Raw genomic sequence first — 23318 nt, 5'->3', positions numbered from 1 at the left:
CCTTTGTGTTGTGGGGTAAAATATCTGGCAGACACGTTACTTGCTCTTAGCTGGCTTATGGCTCTCGGTCTTCTTGGGCAGCAGCACGGCCTGGATATTGGGCAGTACACCTCCCTGGGCGATGGTCACCCCACCCAGGAGCTTGTTGAGCTCTTCGTCGTTGCGCACAGCCAGCTGCAGGTGGCGGGGGATGATGCGGGTCTTCTTGTTGTCGCGGGCAGCGTTACCGGCAAGCTCCAAAATCTCAGCCGTCAGGTATTCCAGCACCGCGGCCAGATAGACCGGGGCACCGGCACCCACACGCTCCGCATAGTTTCCCTTCCTCAGCAGACGGTGAACGCGACCAACTGGGAACTGGAGACCGGCACGAGATGAGCGAGTCTTGGCCTTAGCCCGGGTCTTGCCGCCTTGTTTGCCTCTGCCGGACATGTTCGGTTGACAAATACAAAAGATTTACTTAACGAAAAGAAACGTGCACGACGAATGTACGAGCAGGAAATAGTGCCCTCCTCTTATATATACACTCAAAAAGGTCCAGCGCTTGCTCTGTGATTGGTCTGGTTTCAAACTAACCAATGCAGATCGAGTTTATTCGCACACCAATCAGTAAATGGCAGGAGGGGTTTCGATGCCGCCTACAGTCACACGATGCTTCCAGCCAATAGTGTTGCGAGCGATGACGAGGCCTCGTTTGCATATATTGCCTACAAATAGAGCCTATCTGGCGCTGTGCGGGACACATTGTCAGCTTTGTGCAGAACCGAGTTACCTTTACAATGCCTGATCCAGCCAAGTCTGCGCCGGCGCCCAAGAAAGGCTCTAAGAAAGCCGTGACCAAGACCCAGAAGAAGGATGGGAAGAAGCGTAGAAAGACCAGGAAGGAGAGTTACGCCATTTACGTGTACAAAGTCCTGAAGCAGGTGCACCCTGACACCGGCATCTCCTCCAAGGCTATGGGCATCATGAACTCCTTCGTTAATGATATCTTTGAGCGCATTGCTGGGGAAGCTTCCCGCCTGGCCCACTACAACAAGCGATCCACCATCACCTCCAGGGAGATCCAGACCGCCGTACGCCTGTTGCTGCCTGGAGAGCTGGCCAAGCACGCAGTGTCCGAGGGCACCAAAGCCGTCACCAAGTACACCAGCGCCAAGTAATTTCCCCTTCTTCCACCCGCACCAACACAAAGGCTCTTCTAAGAGCCACCCACCTCCTCTCTAATCGAGCTGTAACTATGATGGTTTGTGCCGCGTCCAAGCTCTCGGCATGAGTGCGAAAATGCAGGCCGATGTCCATAACTGACTTGGGACGTACCCTCTAGCTTATTGTTAACCCCACTGGTTCACAAAAAAAGCCTTTATTTACCACATGCTAGGATCTAGGTACAATTGTAGGACAGGGTCATTACATTCCATACATTGCAGATGTCTCTGGTTGCTGTAAAAAAAAAAAGAAAACCTGCGACCCATAGAGCGGCAATGTTCCCCGTGTGTAGTTGCCGAATATGTAAAGAATTATTTTGGATCGAAATGTTGCAAAGCATTATTAAATTGTAACATTTGGTGACTTTAAACCTCATATTAGAATATCCGAGGAACACAGTTGGTAAAGGATCGCTGTCTTTCAAAACGAAAAGTGCAGTATGTTATTGTAACAGGCTCTATTGCACTGAGTCACTTCTATGACACCCGGTTCCATTTCGTTGTATTTACTTAAGGGTGATCACATAATTCCTGCTTAGTAGGGATGGGACATCGAAAGAAAACATCGGTCAAATGATGTTTTTCAACATTGATTGCAAAACATCATTTAGACCTAAACATTGGTACTGTGAGCCCGATGTTAACCGATGTTTCAAATTTTTTTAAATAAACTGGTTACCAAAGCATATAATACACTAATAAGCTTCTGAAATGATAAATAATCCCTCTATTAAGTTTATCTTGTTGGAGGCTTACAGTTTATACACACACAATGGATATTTGATTCATGTTTTGTGGTAAATCAAATTTGTTACGGAAGGAAAAAAACATGAAGCATTAACTATCAAAACTTTATTGCAACAACTCACAATCTGCTATTTTTACCTAGATTTTTAACTGTAGCAACAGGCTAATAACTTATGTTAATCATAGAAAATAACAAAAAAAACTGTACACACAGTGCTTATAGAACATACATAGTACATTGAAAAAAACTCTTTTAGCAAAATAGGAATCTACTATTGAGGTACATAAATTATGGGCCTCACAATACAGGTGGATAAAACAAAATAAAAACTGGGAGGAGAATAACAAAAATTGGGGAAGGGGAGACTCCAGTCCAGCATACTTTCAAACTGGCCCCCAAATTTTCCCAAAAGCTGCAGAGCCAGCCATCATAGCAACCAGTGGCTCACTAACAGCACCAGTTGCAGTGAGGCAGGGGTGGGGCTGTCCTGTGTGCTGCTGCTGAATGGCTGGCCAGACTGTCTTTCACTGTCAGCTACCACCCACAGCAGCAGCACACAGCCACACACACACACACATATGAAAGCCCAGCCAGTAGTGATACTGTCATGTTTGTTAATGTTTTTTTTTTTTTTATCAGTCTCTTAAGTTTTTAATGAATATAAATCAAGGAGAGAGTGAGCTGGCTGCAAAGCATTGAAAGCAGCACACATTGACACACAAAAGAAAAAAAACATTGGAAGATTGAGAAAAACATCGGGGGAGAAATCTAGCGATGTAGATGAAACATTGGATCCTCAACATTGCAGGGTTAAACATTGAACATTGGAACCATAAATCCGATGTTTCCGATGAAACATCATATGATTACCCATCCCTACTGCTTAGGCACACTTGGTTCCTAACGCCTACACAGTGATCAACAGTGTTCCGAATCGATAATCGGCTAAGGTCATTATCAGCGCCGTTGACTGTATTAAACTTGATTAAAAGGAAAAAAAGGTTCAGAGCGCAGAGTTGAAATACACACCGAGCCCGGGAGCCAGAGAAACGTTACAGTAGTTGTAATTGTTGTCAGAAGCGGTGTACCAGTCGGGAATGTATGTTGGTGTTTATTGCGAATTTTATTTTTCCCGCCAAAATCTGGGCGACTCTCAATGTGTGGCTCATTTGTCATCACCAAATTCCCCACTTTTATAAAAAAAAACTAAAAAATACAATGTATATGTATATATATATATATATAGGTAGATGGGTTGGATGGCGGCACTCGCAGGTTTTTAAATAAAGACAATACACTGATGTCGTAGTCTTAACGTTTCAATTCTATTTAAGAATTTTCCTCAGAAGCTTCTGAGGAAAATTCTTAAATAGAATTGAAACGTTAAGACTACGACATCAGTGTATTGTCTTTATTTAAAAACCTGCGAGTGCCGCCATCCAACCCATCTACCTATGCTAACTGACCAAGGAAGGCACCCAGGAACTCTACATACGTTTATTTATTACGTGGAGTGCCGACAAATCCCATACCTATATATATATATATATATATATATATATATATATATATATATATATATATATATATATATATATATATATATATATATATATATATATATATATATATATTCCATGTATAATCAAATAAAATAAAAAATATAAAAATTCAACTATTGTCGTTGGGTCATTACGTTGCATCAATACAAATATTCACCACAACGTAGCGGAGTGGTTTAGTTCTCTAATCAAGCTCAATCGATACACTAGTTATTAACGAAGAAAACAATACCAAAGGAGCAATTAATATAAATCTAAACATAAAATAAGATACTCTAGTAATGAACGATATGAAAACAATAAAAAAAGGGGTATGCTTATGAACTAAAGGCAAGGCGAGCCACGACTCCGCCTTTAAGTGCAAGTCACCCATCAGGTCCGCTCTACCAGTTGATAAAAGCCGGCTGACAGAGCTTTTGCTTATTCCTACTGATCGCAAGATTTTTGAGAATGTCTGGAAGAGGCAAAGGCGAAAAGGGGCTTGGCAAAGGAGGCGCTAAGCGCCACAGGAAGGTTCTTCGTGACAACATCCAGGGCATCACCAAGCCCGCCATCCGTCGTCTAGCTAGGCGAGGGGGTGTTAAGCGTATCTCTGGACTCATCTACGAGGAGACTCGTGGAGTGCTGAAGGTGTTTCTGGAGAATGTGATTCGCAGGGCCGGCGCCACCACTAGGCAAACCTAGGCATTTGCCTAGGGCGCCGGCCACTGGAGGGCGGAAAATGCCGCCCGGGTACCTGTCCTACCGGCGCTGTCTATTTCAATCTGGCGGCGGAGGCAGCGGGGGTCCCTGCAGTCTATTAAAAATCACGAGCGCTATCCGCCGGGCTATGCGGAAGCGCTTCTAGTGTGAAAACTCTGGCAGCACGGCGCACGCTGATCTCAGCCAATCAGCGTGCTGCCAGTGTTTTCACACTAGAAGCGCTTCCGCATAGCCCGGCGGATAGCGCTCGTGATTTTTAATAGACTGCAGGGACCCCCGCTGCCTCCGCCGCCAGATTGAAATAGACTGCGCCGAACGACAGGTACCACCCCACACACCCACACCCCCCACACACCCCCCCCCCGCCCCCCGGCACCGGGGCGCCCCCAGCCCGACTCGCCTGGGGCGCTCCGGTGCCTTGCACCGGCCCTGGTGATTCGTGATGCCGTCACCTACACCGAACACGCCAAGAGGAAGACCGTGACCGCTATGGACGTGGTCTATGCTCTGAAACGCCAGGGCCGCACTCTCTATGGGTTCGGGGGTTAAATTCTCAGGCGCATCTCGTGCAGTCACGCACACACAAAGGCCCTTTTCAGGGCCACCCATCTTTTCTACGAGAGCGCTGTTACAACCTCTTTATGTAACGTGGCTATGTGCCGGGTTGATTCGTCCCCTCACGCTAGAGGGATATGCTAGTGGATGCTGACAGTGAGGTGGGTGGCAGATGCAGTGGTGGTTCTAGTCTAGTGTCGGTGAACGTGTAGTTTCGCAACCCGCAATTTGTTGAAAAGGTTACACTATTAACCCTGCTGCTTAGCGACCACTTGCACAGCAGCATATAACTTTTACAGAGAATTGTGTTTTAAAAGGGGCACGAGGAAAGCAGATTGAAGAATGATCCAGTCCGCCTTCTCTGCGATTTACCGTGTATAGCCTTGCACCACACGGTTTGCTGCAGTTATTCCAGCTGGGGATAATAAAACACGATGCTGAGCTAGAGAGTTCTATAGTGGTGAATCGCACACCTTCCCTGCCACAGATTGAGCTTGCCCTTACAGAAGATTTAGGGCAGAACCGGCTGGGATGTATGGTGCCACGGTTTACAGTGATTTCAGCCCCTGGAAAGTGGGCAGGACTAATCAGCGGGATTTTTGAAAAATGTAATGGCTCCACTTTCAGCCAATCGTTGAAAGGTGCATATCAACTTCTAGGTATCAGCGTGCGGCACAAAGCATAAGTTCCCCTCCGACCTTTGTCTGTAGATACCATTTTTTTTTTGGTATCACTGTGTTCACTTGAAAAGCGCACAAAAACTTGCTGCGCTATGAAACTTAATAAATAAAGAGAGCTGGTACGTAACTTTTATTAATCCCACTTTCCAGCATATCTGTAGAACTGTGTAGTGACTGAATTGAATGGGCACACTGGAACAGGCTGGCATCGCTGACTGTTGATTACCTACTGAAGGGCGCAGCCATCAGGCCACACCGCGCGCTTACAGCTCTGTCGAGAGAGGGTGGGTGGCTCTGAAAAGAGCCTTTTGGGAGAGAACAAGGGAGCGAGGATGCGTCTGCTCAGCCATTACTTCTTTGCCGCAGCTTTCTTGGGCTTGGCTGCCTTCTTGGCCGGGCTTTTTGCGGCTTTGGGTTTCACTGCCTTCTTGGCCGGACTCTTGGCGGCTTTGGGTTTCGCCGCCTTCTTGGCAGGACTCTTGGCGGCCGCCTTCTTCGGCTTCACCGCTTTAGGCTTCTTTGGGCTTTTGGCAACAGCCGCTTTTGTGGGCTTCTTCACCTTCTTCGGGCTCTTGGCTGCACTCGGAGCTTTCTTGGGCTTTTTCGGGGATTTGGCCACTTTCTTTGCAGCAGGTTTCTTGGGCTTCAGAGACGTCTGGGCGACCTTCTTGCTCTCCGCCTGCTTCTTATTGAGCTTGAAGGAGCCGGAAGCGCCGGTGCCTTTCACCTGGGTGAGCGTTCCTTTGGTGACCAAACTTTTCACGCCCAGCTTCACGCGGCTGTTGTTCTTCTCCACATCGTAGCCTCCGGCAGCAAGAGCCTTCTTCAGGGCAGCAAGAGAAACCCCACTGCGCTCTTTGGAGGCGGCCACGGTTTTCACAATCAGCTCGGAGACGCTGGGTCCAGATGGCTTGGCGCTTTTCTTTGCTCCTCCAGCAGCCTTCTTTGGCTGCCTCTTCTTTTTGGCTGCGCCCTCTGAAGGAGGGACGGCGGCGGCGGGTGCAGTCTCTGCCATCTTACGGAATCGGAACAGCAGAAAAAAAAAATGCGGTATAGTAGTTAAATCGCAATGCCCCCATCTGCTGATTAGGGATGGACATCGATGGTCGATGTTTCGGAAACATCGATGGTTTTCTTTCGATGTTAGTGTTTTTGCCATTTAATGGTGACCTTCCGATGTTTGTCACCATCGAATGCTAATCATTCGATGGTGTACCGATGGTGGCTTATTTTTTGTAATTCCCAAAAGATATGCCTCCCCTGGCTGCTGTGTCTGTGTCAGGGAAACTTCCTAGGTTCGTTGGAGGCTGTCTGACTTTCTCTCTGCTTCCCTCCCTCTCCCTCTCTATGGTTGCTGTAGCTGCTAGGCAACAGGGCCCACTGCTAGTTCTGATTGGCTCTCACTGACTCAGAGAGCCAATCAGAGCACAAACCTCACCCTGCAGCACCAGTCACTCAAACAGCAGCAAATTTCACAGACACACTGAGCTCTGGAGGATTCAGAGGAGGAGACGTCACTGAATGTTATACCAGCTCAGGCAAGCTACAATAATAATAAGCAGTGCTTAAAGTGGTCCTGGGGAGGTGGTGGAACTCACCTTTGCTGCCATTCGCGCCCCCCCCCAACAATATATGTCACAGCCAGGATGGGTGCTAGGGTGTTAGCGCCACCCTACAAGCTTTACATTTCTGGTCTATCATACACACACCCATGAATAGAATCATGTGGGGCACATAATGCCACCCCTAATTGAAATTATGGTGAAAAGTGGCAAACAAGCCCAAAAAAAGTAAGAACCATAACAATGCGCGCCGTAGGCGCGCTGAAAAATTTAGGGCATGGCTTTCTGGAACATGGGGATTATGCACACCGTAATAGCCATTACATACTGCACATCTACATTACACCGCCTACATAACACTGCACGTCCGAGTCTCCCACATCACGCTGCCCATCCCCATTCCCTACATCATGCTGCACATTCCTGTACCCTACATCACGCTGCACATCCCTGTACCCTACATCACACTGCAAGTCTATGTACTCTACATCTCACCGCCTACATAACACTGCATGTCCCTGTCACCTACAGTACATCACGCCACACATCTCCAACCCCATGCATCACGCAATACATCTCCATCCCCTAAATCACACTGCACAACCCCACACCATGCTGCAAGGTTCCGTTCCCTACATCATGCCGCATGTCACATACCCTGCATCACACCCCAACATGACATCATTTGCAGAATAAGGACATCATATACAACATTGGCACATGTGTTAAAGTGACAGAATTATAAAACCAATGATGTCATGGCCAGCACAGGGCCCCTCACCTTGATCTTTTTCCTGCTCTCTCCGCTGCTTTGGCCTGCACTGATCTGGACATACTGCTGCTCCCCCAGGCCCCACATCATTGAGATAACAGCTGTGCAGTCAGTAGTACACAGTGTACACAGCCTCAGGCTCTGTGACCATTACCATTTTGTTGGTGAGTTAGTGTACTGTACACTAACTCACCAACAAAATGGTAATGGTCACAGAGCCTGAGGCTGGAGCAGGAGGTGGAGGAGAAGCAGACTGAGTGCGCACTGCGCAGTAAAATGGTAAATGGCGCCGAGGCCAGAGAAAAGGCCCGCCAACGCCAACCCCCCCCCCTCCCCTCCCCTCCCTCCCTAACTCAATCCCTCCGCGTCCCCCACCCACCTCCCCACAGAAGCCAGAAGCACAGACTTACTTGTTGGGGGTAATATAGTTGAACTTGTCCAACTTGTCTGATGTGATTCCTGGCGGGGGCTACTACTAGCGAAGGCAGCGTGTGGTAAGCGCTGGACTCGAGGCTGCACAGCGTCCACTCCGCTCTAGCTTTTTCCCTACTGCCGTGACAGCCTGCGCATAAGCGCAGGTCCCTCCTCTGTCCCCCCTTGGTGGCCAATCCGAACAGCAGGAGGGGGAGGCAGTCAGGTCAGTCCCCGCCCGGCGCTGTGTACCGCTCGGCGCTCATAGTCACAGCCGCCTGTCACTCAATAGAGTCTCTATTGTGACAGGCGGCTGTGACTGTGAGCGCCAAGCGGGGCACATAGACACAGAGTCACGGCAGCCGCAGCAGTAGCACCCACATCGGCTTGTCCCGGCGCATTGAATGAGATCCATATGGATTCTCGGCAGGGCGGCAGCAGCAGCAGGCTGGGTGGGCGAAGGAGGCGGAACTGAGTTCCGGCTTCAATTTGAACTGCCGGAACTCAGTTCCTGTGCGTTCCGGCCCACTTTAACCCCTGATAATAAGTACACAATACAACTAGCTACAGATATCTGTGAATGTCAGTCACATACAACACTCATTAATATACTGCATTAGTATTACCAGGCAGCAACCACTATATGATCATCAGTGAAGTGTTGGTCAGAGATTGTCTGTTTCTGTGAATATAGTGAGGAACAATATACACAGTCCTGGGGTACCAGTGGAATAGACCAAGCTAAAGGTGCCCATACACTGCTGCTAGGCCTCGCAGCAGTGTACGGACACCCGACAGCCTGCAAGCTGCCAGGACCTTCTCGGAAGCACGGACGCATGCGATCCGTTGTGATGGATGCATGCGTCCATGCTTCCGGCCCGCCTCACCGCCAGGAGGAACGGGTGGACGGCCTGCCGGTCCGACCACCTGGTCGGGTCCGATGCGCACGGGACCCAACGGCATGTCAGTGAGAGGCGATTTGGTCCGATTTAACGTGGCGATTGGTCGCAATTGGCCAAAATCAGACCAAATCGCCTCAGTGTAGGGGCACCTTAACTGTTTTTATATATAGTGAACTATTTTTTTATATTACGTGACCTGGTCGCTCAGCGACTGAATTGCTGGTTATCAGTATTTTACTGGTGACCAGCGATTCTAGCAAGTTCCTGCGACCGTCGCTGGGCTGCGGTGGGAGCGCACACATGGCGAAGGTCGCTAGGTATCACCGGCAATATGGTCACTGAGCGACCATATAGCTGACGATGGAAGCTAGAATCGCCTAGTGTGTAGCATTATTAGTGGTGCCCCCTCAGATCCTGGCACCCTAGGCAGCTGCCTAATGGTAGAGCTGGCCCTGCTCTTTGCAATATTTATCTCACCATATTAATGATGTGATGACCACTGTACCATCATCTCCCTTATTTGTGTGTGTGTGTAGTTACACTTGCCTTAATAAATAGACATTTTCCTATCTGGAAAAATAGTGAAACCTAAAGCGAGTTAGTTTACAATTTATCTATTTTTATTACATTTTGATTACTTGCTGTTAAAGTGTTAATAATGTGTACAAAATGAATATACTACTTTATCATTGGGCATTGTGTGAATATTATATATGTATATTATACACACAATGTCCAGTGATAAAGTAATATGTTGCTCAGAGCCTGGGCCCTGTCACCAAACGCAATTACTACCTTACAAATGGCAATACAGGCTTTTGCGCATGCGCTAGATATATAACTAGTTTTCACCATCGAATACTTTTGATGCGATGGTTAATTACCATCGCATCGAAAGTTTCAATGGTGGAAGTACTGCCATCATTTGATGGTTGGCTTCCGATGTCCATCCCTACTGCTGATGTCTCTTATATAACCTGCCTGATGTGCTGTGATTGGCTCCCTTACAGTTGAGCGTTCTGTGCTCCCATTGGCGGAACAAGCAGGCGTGTGAACCCTTCCCTGTGTTATGAGTTTGTGACGATCTGCTCTCATCCTGTGTTTCGCTAGCGCAGAAAAAGAGTGTTTTCTATAGCATAAGATGGACAGAGGACCGGCTCTCTCAGCCACCCTCGTACTCCAAGATCCCCCCTAACACCGTATGGCCACTACTAGTTTAGTCGGTAACAAGGAGGCCAGGATTAGCCAGTGGCAGCTCTCCCGCACCAGGCTAGATGTGCCTAGCATGGAACACATCTCTCTTCTTCTGTGAGTCGAATATGTCCATTCGGGAATTTTTTGCCTACTCCTTGTCCTGGTGATGACAAAGGTGGTCTGCGGAAGACTCGGTGCAGGACAGGGCACATATTAAAACACATTTAGATGGTGTGTGAGCTCCTGTACACACAGTAGGATAACACAGGCAGGTGGCAGCAAGGTACTGGCACTCTTGTCTAAAGAAATGAAGCTACTATGACAAGGTCAGAATGCCTACTAGACTCAGCTGCTGGGATTTTTGTTTTGATTGTGGGTAGTCCGGTTGGCACTCTTCACAAATGATGTTATAATAACCAATACAGCTAGTACGATGTCTTTGTTTCTGCTAGAAAAAAAAAAAAAAAACCTCTAGCCAAGAGGAATGATGTTCCTTTTGTCGGAAGCTCAGATCATGCTTTGGTCCCAGACCTGTGGACTAAAAACTTATGTGGAAGAACTCCAATATGAGGAGTTGTCCAATACGTTGACATGACCAGGGTGCCAGACATTTGTTACATACAGCATTCATTGTTCATCTAGCAGTGAGGGTAGCCGACATCCACACTCCATAAGAGCTCTTGGAGACCGCAAGGCCCTTTATTTTTAACCTAACGGAGGTCTCCATCCTGCTGCCTGCGGGTTGGTCCAAACCCATTCTGGGATATTTACAATGGATTTACACAACAACAACTTTTATTTATATATACATTTGAACAGTTGAAGACAGAGTTGGAATCGGAGCATGAGTATATTGCAGCGCGTGTTTTAATCCCAAAATGCATGCCAGGAGCGCCATACTCAAACAGTAGTGGCAGTCAGGAGATCAGATTAGGAGATGTAGATGGTAGGAAGCAGAATGTGAGCTAAGCCTGATGACCTTCCACTTTAGGGCCTTGCAATTAGGGAAAATATAGAGGACAAAACATGATGGCCAAACAACGGTTGCGTTGGGAAACAGGAGAACAGGTGAGAAAACTAGAAATCCGTACCATGGATACACCGTAGTTATCCCCCTTACTTGTTGTGTAAGTGATATATTATTTACATGTAATCGACATGCTAAATAGTTTGAACATGTCATCATTTTGAACGTGTTAACAGTCTGACAAAAGATGTTTGCAGGTGGGGTTTTGTGAGACTGCGCTAAGTGCGTTGGTGCGAGGTTAGCTTCTAGAAATGAACAGGTGATCGGCCTGTGAATTTTGCCAATATAACAGCGAATTTTCTGCGCTTCACCCCTAATGGATTAAAAAAAACTGAGGATATGTGTTGGTTTATTTATGTATTAAACCAACACATATCCTCATTTTTTTTTTTTTTTTTTTAATTCATTAGGGTTGAAGCGCAGAAAATTCCATGTCATATTGACAAAAGATGTTGACTGCTTAGCCTTTGGAGACGGTTGCGGAAGAAATACAGCTTAATTTTCACAAGTCTAGTAACCATGTTGGAACTGCACCCCCAAATGATCTTCTGACTGTGTTTGTATCTGTAATTGGTCCATCGCCAATACCCCCAGTCCCCACACCATGTTTATCGTTGAGAAGACTGGGAGCCGCTGTTTGACTGATATTGGCAAATGTCACGGAATTCCAGAGGGCATCGGAGCAGATAAATAAAGGTGAGGAGAGTCCCGATACATTGTGATAGGACAGAGAGATCATTTCAAGTCCACGGAAAATGTACTGCAAAATAAAGAATTATGTGAAGATACATATAATCTAGTAACTAAAACAGAACGATGCTATTGATGGTAAACCCTATGACCCAAGTCAAGTAGTTAAATTATTATATCCACCGAGAAACCCTCTCTTGAAAACCTCCCTTACTATCCAGATACAAAATAGTCCTCTTTGTTCCAAATGTACTTTCTCATAGGAGTATTTAGGATGTGGTCAAAAAGTGATACTTTGGTAGAAATTGTGTCCACTAATGTTTCCAACTGAATCCATACATTTGTAACAGTTGTACAATAAAAGAGTCTCTGTTTCTCATTTGTATCAAATAGCTTTGGATGCACGCTGCAGTTCTGATTGTGCTTAATTCTAAAGCTAATGTCAATATGAAATCTGAGACCTAGATTGTAAAGGCCTAGAGGCAAAGGCGGAAAGGGACTCGGCAAAGGAGGCGCTAAGCGCCACAGGAAGGTTCTTCGTGACAACATCCAGGGCATCACCAAGCCTGCCATCCGTCGTCTAGCTCGACGTGGGTGTGTGAAGCGTATCTCTGGACTCATCTACGAGGAGTCTTGCGGGGTACTGAAGGTGTTTCTGAAGAATGTCATCCGTGATGCCGTCACCTACACCGAACACACAAAGAGGAAGACTGTGACCGCTATGGACGTGGTCTATGCTCTGAAGCGCCAGGGCCGCACTCTCTATGGCAGGCATGTCCAAAGTCAGGCCCGGGGGCCAAATGCGGCCCGAGCTGTCATTTCAAGCGGCCCACAGCCTCCAAGCTGGCAGAGCACAGGACACTAAAGGTGGGGCCCCAGCGAGCGTACCTTAACCTTGCTGTCTGCTGCAGTGAGGAGGTGCTGGCCGTCACAGTCAGATGTGTTTGGCATCCTACCCCTGCTGCAATTTTAGATCACCCTACTCCACAATCACAGTGACAGCAGTGTTTGGGGAGGGGGGCAGCAACATGCAGAGTGGAGGAGGGCAGCAGCGGGAGCCCAAGCATCTCCTGTCCTTGCAGTGCCTGCCTCTCCTTCCTCTGGCTCACACAAGGGGCTGGGAAACATACAGAGAAGGGAGGGGGCAGAGTGGGGGCATACAGTGAAGGAGGGTCAGGCTGGGGGACATACAGTGAATCGAGGCAGTGATGGACATTCAGAAAAGGGGGAGCAAGGGGCAGGCTGTGGGACAGAGTGAATGGGTGCAGAGTGGGGAACATACATTGAATGGGAGTCATATAGTGAAGGAGGGTCAGGCTTGGGCACATACAGTGAATGGAGGCAGGCTGGGGGAAATACAGTGAAGGGGAAGGCTGGGGGACATAGAGTGAATGGGGGCAGAGTGGGGGACCATTCTGATATGATTAATGATTGAAAGAATGTCAGGCTGAATAGTAGGCCCCTACACATTTACACTTCACCAAATCTGGCCATCGTCGCAAAAAGTTTGGACACCCCTGCTCTACTTAGTATATAGAAAGACTTCTTTTGACAAGCAAGTGAAAATGTTACAAATGTTTCAAACAATGTATTCCACAAAGTCTATAAGGAGACAACTTATCTGATATGGCTTGAAAAGGTTTTAAGCCTGTTTGTTTGAGGTTTTAATGAGGCAGTCTCAACAGTTGCATATTATACCTAATACCCGTCACCGTGTCCTCAGATGAAGAGGATTCTCAGTGTTTTATATGACATACTGTAGATTTAGACAAGTAATTGGGTGGTGTATCAAGAAAATAGCTTCAAGAGTCCAGCCACGTATTTAAAGTGTAAATATCCCCTAGTGAAAATATTATAAAAAAAATATTATTCATTAAGTATGTATGGCATTTTAAATATGCTATAAATATTCTGCAGCAGATAATACCATAGTATATACACATAAATTGTGATGGGTACAGATATTTGACCACTATTTTCTATCCGTATGACAGTTCGTAAAGTGACAAAATAAAATAAACTGAGCGCAAGTAAAACCCGGTAATGATCCAACCTGCAGCTGTTTATAAGGGATGCTCAGCCCTTAGTAACAATGAAAGCAATTTTTTATAGTTTAAACAGCGCTTTTGAACCAACCGAAATAAATTTGATACATTTAACTTCTTCCTCTTAAATCAATTAAACATTTATTCACATAAATACACAGAAGAAAATTTGTCCACCGGCCGGTAGTAATATTAAAAAAAAAATGTTTACACTAAAATTGCATTACTATGCATATGCTTAATCAAAACTTATATTGCTAGCCATTTCATATATTTCATTTAAACTAGTATCTCATGCGTGCCGAATAGGTTTTATGTTCATATCAATTAGTACATAAGCAAAGCGTGAGATGGGGTTAGGTGCAGAGAGGCAGTTCTTAATTGCAGAAATACTTGCAGGCCTTTCCTTTTAATTGGAAATAACAGGAGGTCCCGTTTTTTAGAAATCAGGGTAAAAGAGCCTCATATGCCCAACTTCAGATTTAGCAAGTTAGTGTTGCTTTTTTAAAAAGCCCAATTTTGAGTTAGCAGTCTTAAGCAATGGTTAGTAGGTTTAGTAAGCCATAATACTTATTGTTTTGCGCTGAAGATAATCTGCAGTCTGCCTGCTTTGTGCTGGGTTCATACACAATGAGCTGGTTCCCGGCTGCTGATGCTTCCCTATTTTGTACAGCCTTCTCTGGAGTATTTCGGCTCAGGTTGCAGGCGTCTCTCATGCCCCTTTCCCACTGCAGCCTTAAAACGGTATATTTCCGATTTTTTAGGGCAAAATACTGTTTAAGGCTGCAGTGGGAAAGCGCCAGAGTAGAAATACCTTTTAAAGTTAAACGGTATTTCAACCCGTTTTCCAAGCTGGGTTTTAGCCGGTAATCTACCATTTAAGAGGCAATGGGAATGCATCTTAAACGGTTTTACCAGCAGACGCAGCGAGGATGGCTCATATTTGAGCCATCATCGCTGAATGTGTATACAGCAGCCAGGCTGAAAGATGAGCGGCTTTCAGTCCAGCTGTCTGCTCCCTCCCTTGCCACCCCCCTCCCCGCCCGCAGCGTCATATACTCACCGCTGCTCACCGGCGCCGTCCCGCTGTCACTCACCGCCCGGCAGTCCTGCTCCCCCGCCCGGCCACACAAGCTGGGCGCTCCGCCCCTACCGGCCTGCTCGCCCCGCCCCCCCGCCTGCTGAACACGGAGACCTGGTCGTCGTCCCCCCCCCCCCCCCGCTGAACACGGAGACCTGCTGAACACGGAGATTATTTATGTGGTACACTTTCTGTATATTTCTTACTTGTTATACTAGTATTGACTGTCCCATTAGGGGCGTCTCCAGAGTGTTTTCGTTTGGCGTTTCCCCTCTGACTATTTACTTGTACCCCTTTTACAACAAAACGCTTGGTCGCACCCGGCTTTTTGGACCCAGGATCAAGCCGGGTGCGACCCAGCGTTTTGTCCCTTTTACACCGGCGCCCCCCTCCCAGCGCACCCGGTTCCTGAGCTGCTGCCGCTTGGAGATGACATCATCTCCAAGCGCCGATCACCGCCACCGTGACCCGGACCAATGAACTGGGGACAAGCCCAGCACTAAGGTAATCTGCTGGGCTGCCCCCAGTACCCCGTGCACCCCCCAGCCCTTGTCCGGGAGGTGAAAGGATGCCACACACAGGCATCCATTCACCTCCTCCGCTGCCGTCTGCAGAGTATAGCAGACAGCAGCGCAGGCTGTCTGTGCCCCCCGTCCAACCTGCAGACGCTGTGGTCCGCAGGTTGTACGTCCCCCATTGATGTAGATGGGATTCGGGTCAGATGACCCGGTGTACCCATTTACACGGCCCTCTACCCAGGTCCTGGCCGTGTTCTACCAGGTCAGGACCTGGGTAGAAGTCCCATACAAAGGGACACGGCGTATCCCATTTACACCGCCGATGATCCGGGTCTGACCCGCCGCTGACCCGGATTTTTCAGCGGTTTAAAAGGGGTATTACTTTACAACTATCATAACAGAGATTCCGTTTATTAATCTCTAGACAACAGTGCCCCCCCCCCCCCCCAAAAAAAAAGAGTCTTTCTTCTTCCTCTTTTTGAAATAACCCCATTACTCTCAAGGGTGCACCTCCACTACCCGTAATTATCAGAGAAAATTAACATTCTCATATAGGATAACATTTGTGGATTGTTATAATTCGTTTATACCTAACTAAAACTTTAACCTGTGCACTGGTCTACTCTCCCATCCCCTTTCCCCTTGCATGGACCTAAAATGATGTCAGCAGCATAACTGTATGCATTTTATGTAATCGGCGTTACGGTGTGTGGTATAATGTGTATTATTACTATAAGATGGAAAAATAGCTGGGAAGGTGCCGCAACATATCCTTTCTCTGGGCAGTAGCTACAACACTGGATGGATCTGATTGCACACATACAGGGGCGGATCCAGGATAAAATGACAGGGGGGGCACCATGATAAAAAAAAGGGTTTGGGTGGGGGAGGGGCGGTGTTAGTGGCAGGAGAGGGTGGGAATGGAGTTAAAAATAGGCCCTGGCATTTAAAGTACACAGGCCCACCATGGCGACAAAAGTGAAGGATGTAGTTGTGCGCGCGCCAAAGGCGCGCTCCGGAAAAGGTTGCGTGGCCACTCAACAAGGGGCGTGTCAACACCATATACAACTTCTACACATTATGCAACAAAATACTAGACCCCATTATACTTGCCCCTTACACATGATGCCAAATGGAATGAGCCAAAATTGACATAATGCCACATGGATTGAGCCAAAATTCAAATAATGCCACATGGATTGTGTCAAAATTCACATAATGCCACATGGATTGAGCCAAAATTTACATAATAACACACACGGATTTAGCCAAAATTCACATAATGCCAAATGGATTGTGTCAAAATTCACATAATGCCACACAGATTGAGCCAAACGCATAAAATGCCATACGGATTGAGCAAAAATTCCCATAATGCCACATGGATTGAGCCAAAATTCCCATAATGCCACACGGATTGAGCCAAAATTCACATAATGCCACACGGATTGGGAAAAAATTCACATAATGCCACACGGATTGAGCCAAAATTCCCATAATGCCACATGGATTGAGCCAAAATTCACATAATGCCACACGGATTGAGACAAAATTCACATAATGCCACATGGATTGAGCCAGAATTAACATAATGCCACACAGATTAAGCCAAAATTCACAATACACTTCATAAACAGGGACATTGTCCACCAAAGGCTCGCATTAAACATTTACACCATAATGTCCATTACACGTTAAGTTACACGCCATTATGTCCATTATGTGTTATGCCAAACACCATAATGCCTATTAAAAATTATGCTACATAAGTGCTTCTTCTCTACATGCTCATTGCCAAGGGTTCCATGCTCATTGTCAGAGGTTCCATGCTCATAAAAATTCACATAATGCCACACAGATTGAGCCAAAATTCCCATAATGCCACATGGATTGAGCCAAAATTCACATAATGCCACACGGATTGAGACAATATTTACATAATAACACACACGGATTGAGCCAAAATTCACATAATGCCAAATGGATTGTGTCAAAATTCACATAATGCCACACGGATTGAGACAAAATTCACATAATGCCACATGGATTGAGCCAGAATTAACATAATGCCACACAGATTAAGCCAAAATTCAAAATACACTTCATAAACAGGGACATTGTCCACCAAAGGCTCGCATTAAACATTTACACCATAATGTCCATTACACGTTAAATTACACGCCATTATGTCCATTATGTGTTATGCCAAACACCATAATGCCTATTAAAAATTATGCTACATAAGTGCTGCTTCTCTACATGCTCATTGCCAAGGGTTCCATGCTCATTGCCAAAGGTTCCATGTTCATAAAAATTCACATAATGCCACACGGATTGAGCCAAAATTCCCATAATGCCACATGGATTGAGCCAAAATTCACATAATGCCACACGGATTGAGACAAAATTCACATAATGCCACATGGATTGAGCCAGAATTAACATAATGCCACACAGATTAAGCCAAAATTCACAATACACTTCATAAACAGGGGCATTGTCCACCAAAGGCTCGCATTAAACATTTACACCATAATGTCCATTACACGTTAAGTTACACGCCATTATGTCCATTATGTGTTATGCCAAACACCATAATGCCTATTAAAAATTAGGTACTTGTTTCCTAGCACGGCCACAATCGCGGCCATCGGGTGTCATTTTTAGTGGCCTGCGACGCGACCGACGCGATGCCCCCGATTTTGCCATTGAAATGCATTGAAAACAGTGAAAATCGCGTCGTATGCGGCTAAAAATGCTTAAATGGTCCACACGCGATGCCCGCGATTTCCCCATAGGGAACAATGTTAAATGGCTAAGTTTACCCGCGATGCCCACGATTTCCCATAGGAAACAATGTTAAATGGCTCAATTTACCCAAATCATCATAGGGAACAATGGTAAATGGGCCAGAAAGCCCAAAAAACCCCCCTGAACATTGAAATGTCCCCCCAAAAGGAGTTCACGCCACCCCGCGATCAACGTGAACCCGAAGCGTGGCGAGCGTAGCGAGCCCGCGAGGGGCGGCGGTACGCGTCCTCCGACCTTTTCATACCCCCACTATCCACGTCGGCGTGGAGTTGAGAATAGAATAGTGTGGCGAGCGCAGCGAGCGGACGCAGATACCTTCACAGCTAAATGCGTCCCTTCGCGGGCTTCACAGGTATCCGCGTCCGCTCGCCACGCTTCGGGCTCGGTGGCTCGCTGCGCTCGCCACACTATTCTATTCTCAACTCCACGCGACGTGGATAGTAGGGGTATGAAAAGGTCGGAGGACGCGTACCGCCGCCCCTCGCGGGCTCGCTGCGCTCGCCACGCTTCGGGTTCACGTTGATCGCGGGGTGGCGTAAACTACTTTTGGGGGACATTTCAATGTTCAGGGGTGTTTTTGGCCCATTTACCATTGTTCCCTATGATGATTTGGGTAAATTGAGCCATTTAACATTGTTTCCTATGGGAAATCGGGGTCATCGCGGGTAAATTGAGGCATTTAACATTGTTCTCTATGGGGAAATCGCGGGCATCGCGTCTGGACCATGACCCGATGACCACGATCATGATCGTTGTGGCCGTGCTAGGAAACAAGTACCAAAAATTATGCTACATAAGTGCTGCTTCTCTACATGCTCATTGCCAAGGCTTCCATGCTCATTGCCAGAGGTTCCATGCTCATTGCCATGTGGGATTACATGCTCATTGCCAAGGGGGAATACATGCTTGTGGTAAATGAAGGGCAGCTGCGGCCAGGCAGAAGTGATAGCCACTGACAGTGGCAGAGCCTGGCTGTATTAAGAGCACTGCAGGTCCCGGCTATTTGAAATAATACCCCTTTCACACCAGAAAATGCATTCCCAGAAGGGCCCCTTTTACACCAGCCTAGTCCCTGCATTTTCTGGTGTGAGGGGAGAGAAAACCACCCCTCCCCCCTTTAACCAGTTATCTCATTTAACCGGCTATATCTTTGGAACCAACTGACCCATTTACATGAGACAAGTATTATATTGAAGAACTTTTGAGTGGGCTTTGAAGTAATCTGCCCTCAAAGAACATGAACAGCCATGAAGGGGGAAATTTACCAATATGAAAAACCTAGTTTTTCGTATTGGTATTTTCCCTACGACTGCATACGACTGTTTAAGTCGTATGCAAAGTCGTGTTCCGGAGGGTCATTTACAAAGCAGTCAGATACGACTGCTTTGTAACCCACCGATATCGTAGAAATTTGTATTAGCGGCCGTATATACGGCTGCTAATACGAATTATTTTTAGCAGTCTGCACGGATCAGTCAGATCCGTGCAGGCTGCAAGGTGTAAAAAAAATAAAAATAAATGGAAAAAAAAAACGGCGTGGGGTCCCCCCCACAGCCGAAACCAGCACCAGGCTGACAGAGCCTGGAGCCGGTAATTAAAAATCAGGGAACCCGACAAATAGGGGATCCCCGATTTTTAACAACCAGCCCCAGGCTCCTGCTCTGGGGCTGGTTCCCAAAATACGGGGGACAAAATGACTAGGGGTCCCCCGTATTTTAAGAGCCAGCCCCAGGCAAAACCAGCCAGCAGGGTAATGCCACAGCCGGGGGGAGACTTTTTATGCAAGTCCCCCCGGCCAAAGCATTAACCCTACCGACCAGTCAGCCTGGCCAGGGGCCCTGGGGGAGTGGGGACCCCCCCAATAAAGGGGTCCCCCCCCTCCAGGACTTACCTGACCAGGCTGAAGCCTGGTGCTGTCCTCGATGCCCCTGGGCGGTGGGCATCGAGCTGATAGTGGTGTAAAAAATAGAACAAACGATTGTTTTTTACTGTGGCACTACAAGTGCCAGCAAGCCTCCCCAGCAAGCTGGGACTTGGAGAACCACAAGTCCCAGCCTGCTGGGCATTAAAGGGCCCGCTGGGTCTTGTAGTGCCACAGTAAAAAAAATAGTTAAACAAAACACACTGACACCCATTTTAAATAAAAGTTTAATACACACATTACACACATACTGATACTTACCTATCTTGATCGGGTTGGTAGGTCGCTGGCTCCGGTGTCGGCGGCTCCGTGTCGGCGGCTCCGTGTCGGCGGCCTGTCCGAGGATAATCCATGTTGGACCTGTGGAAGGAAACCCAACTCACCCAGGTCCTCCATGGATGGTCTTCTTTCTTCATCTGTCGACATCCAGGTCTTCTGGCAGCTGCTGACGACTTCCAGCAGCTGCCGGCATCTCCCGCGACGCTCCCCGGCTTTCAGAGCCGGAGAGATCCTTCCTCTTCGGCGTCTGGGCTCAGAATGAATTCTGGCCAATCAGGAGCCGCCTAGCGGCCAATCAGGAAAGGTCTTTCCTGATTGGCCGCTAGGCGGCTCCTGATTGGCCATAATTCATTCTGAGCCCAGACGCCGAAGAGGAAGGATCTCTCCGGCTCTGAAAGCCGGGGAGCGTCGCGGGAGATGCCGGCAGCTGCTGGAAGTCGTCAGCAGCTGCCAGAAGACCTGGATGTCGACAGATGAAGAAAGAAGACCATCCATGGAGGACCTGGGTGAGTTGGATTTCCTTCCACAGGTCCAACATGGATTATCCTCGGACAGGCCGCCGACACGGAGCCGCCGACACGGAGCCGCCGACACCGGAGCCAGCGACCTACCAACCCGATCAAGATAGGTAAGTATCAGTATGTGTGTAATGTGTGTATTAAACTTTTATTTAAAATGGGTGTCAGTGTGTTTTATTTAACTATTTTTTCTACTGTGGCACTACAAGACCCAGCGGGCCCTTTAATGCCCAGCAGGCTGGGACTTGTGGTTCTCCAAGTCCCAGCTTGCTGGCACTTGTAGTGCCACAGTAAAAAACAATCATTTGTTCTATTTTTTACACCACTATCAGCTCGATGCCCACCGCCCAGGGGCATCGAGGACAGCACCAGGCTTCAGCCTGGTCAGGTAAGTCCTGGAGGGGGGGGACCCCTTTATTGGGGGGGTCCCCACTCCCCCAGGGCCCCTGGCCAGGCTGACTGGTCGGTAGGGTTAATGCTTTGGCCGGGGGGACTTGCATAAAAAGTCTCCCCCCGGCTGTGGCATTACCCTGCTGGCTGGTTTTGCCTGGGGCTGGCTCTTAAAATACGGGGGACCCCTAGTCATTTTGTCCCCCGTATTTTGGGAACCAGCCCCAGAGCAGGAGCCTGGGGCTGGTTGTTAAAAATCGGGGATCCCCTATTTGTCGGGTTCCCTGATTTTTAATTACCGGCTCCAGGCTCCGTCAGCCTGGTGCTGGTTTCGGCTGTGGGGGGGAACCCACGCCGTTTTTTTTTTTTTTATTTATTTAATTTTTCTATTTTTTTACACTGAAGCCTGCACGGATCTGACTGATCCGTGCAGGCTAAAACGCAAATAGAACAGGAAAATGGTGTTCTATTTTCCTGTCGTATTTGCGTGGGTGTTTTACACCACTAAGCAGCCGTATTATCAGTACGGCTGCTTAGTAAATCAGAAACCACCATTCTTTTGAATGGTGATTTCTGTCGTATCCTATCGATGGTGTAGACATTCGTATTTGTAAATACAAATACGAATGTTCCATCTTTAGGACTACGAATTGTTGTATTTTTGGGATTGTAAATCCCGAAAATACAAATTCGTAAAAAAAAGGTGTATTTCTCCCTACGAATACACCTTTTTTCTATGAATCCATTTTGGTAAATGTCCCCCGAAATTACAAAAAAAACGATTGACCGATTTGGACCAGCATGGTATCATATTGAAGGCCCAGCGATTTGGAATTGAATGAAATCAACCACAAGCTTCTGTAATGCCAGGGCGAGAACTGGCAGCCGTCGGAACCAGGTGGGGGTCGGAATTGATGGGTCCCATATTATCCTATGGGGAAAAAACGTTACAGGTTTGCCAGGCGATATCTCGGGTTCCCGGGGGGCTAGAGACACGGGGCTGGGCTCGTTAGAAAGCTCTGGTCCTCAGCTACAAAATAAATGACAGGGGGGCACGTGCCCGCGTGCCCCCCCCACCACCCTCCCTGAATCCGCCACTGCAAACATACCATTATAACAGTCTTGTTCCACGTTACTCAAAGACAGAACCCAAGAGCCACAGTTCATGCACGTAATGGCTTGAGGGTGTGTGTTGCTGCGGCACTTGCAGTGCTGGAACAATGAAAGAAACCCTCAAGCCAAACTACACACAGCAGCTCACCGACTTCATGACTGCAGCAGAATACAGCGCCGCGCCCCGGGTGCCCATCAACGCTTGTCACGGGAGGAATCACCATACAGCTTGGGTCTTCCAGATGTTGTGAAACTACATGTTCCAACATGCATTGCCACATTTTTTCCTATAAGAGCATGCCAAAGCTGTCAGGGCATGCTGGGACATGTAGTTTCACAACATCTGGAGGGCCACAGGTTGAAGACCTGTGCCATACAGCCTGCGTTACATCAGACGACGCTACTGCAGTTGCTAGTACAGGGACAGCTGATCGCTGGGGGCTCGCTCTATATGCAGAAAGGGCTACTGGGACTCGTCGTTCTACAGTTCATCGCCATCATGTCACTGTAGTCTACAGCAAGAGAACTACAACTCCCGTGCAGCCGAGCTAACTATTTGACACAAGGGAACGGTAAAACCAAACCGCTCAGAATTGTGGGTGTTGTAGTGTTGCAGCGGCGATAAGGGGAGCTTT

The 23318-nt window shown here is 47.5% G+C and overlaps 3 protein-coding genes across 3 annotated transcripts; 1 reads left to right on the top strand and 2 right to left on the bottom strand.

The window, feature by feature from the left end:
* Positions 1-36: 36 nt before the first annotated feature.
* On the bottom strand, positions 37-429 carry LOC146073182 (histone H2A type 1). The gene has a single exon (XM_083180366.1). The coding sequence runs from the start codon at positions 427-429 to the stop codon at positions 37-39; it is 393 nt and encodes a 130-aa protein (XP_083036492.1).
* Positions 430-775: 346 nt separating this feature from the next.
* Positions 776-1209, top strand: LOC146072711 (histone H2B 1.1). Its single transcript, XM_083179906.1, has one exon. The coding sequence runs from the start codon at positions 777-779 to the stop codon at positions 1155-1157; it is 381 nt and encodes a 126-aa protein (XP_083036032.1). The 5' UTR covers position 776; the 3' UTR covers positions 1158-1209.
* Positions 1210-5766: 4557 nt separating this feature from the next.
* Positions 5767-6464, bottom strand: LOC146072710 (histone H1.01-like). The gene has a single exon (XM_083179905.1). It carries the CDS (start codon positions 6462-6464, stop codon positions 5799-5801), a length of 666 nt encoding a protein of 221 aa, XP_083036031.1. The 3' UTR covers positions 5767-5798.
* Positions 6465-23318: the final 16854 nt, after the last annotated feature.

Source organism: Crinia signifera, chromosome 4 (genome assembly GCF_055691185.1).
Source record: "Crinia signifera chromosome 4, ASM5569118v1, whole genome shotgun sequence".
NCBI classification, from domain to species: Eukaryota; Metazoa; Chordata; class Amphibia; order Anura; family Myobatrachidae; genus Crinia; species Crinia signifera.
Note: the sequence above shows the minus strand (reverse complement) of the source record. Positions and strands in the feature narration are given on the sequence as shown.

Coding starts and splice junctions, on each gene's coding strand:
- LOC146073182 (XM_083180366.1), bottom strand. CDS start 429: ATGTCCGGCAGAGGCAAACAAGGCGGCAAGACCCGGGCTAAGGCCAAG.
- LOC146072711 (XM_083179906.1), top strand. CDS start 777: ATGCCTGATCCAGCCAAGTCTGCGCCGGCGCCCAAGAAAGGCTCTAAG.
- LOC146072710 (XM_083179905.1), bottom strand. CDS start 6,464: ATGGCAGAGACTGCACCCGCCGCCGCCGTCCCTCCTTCAGAGGGCGCA.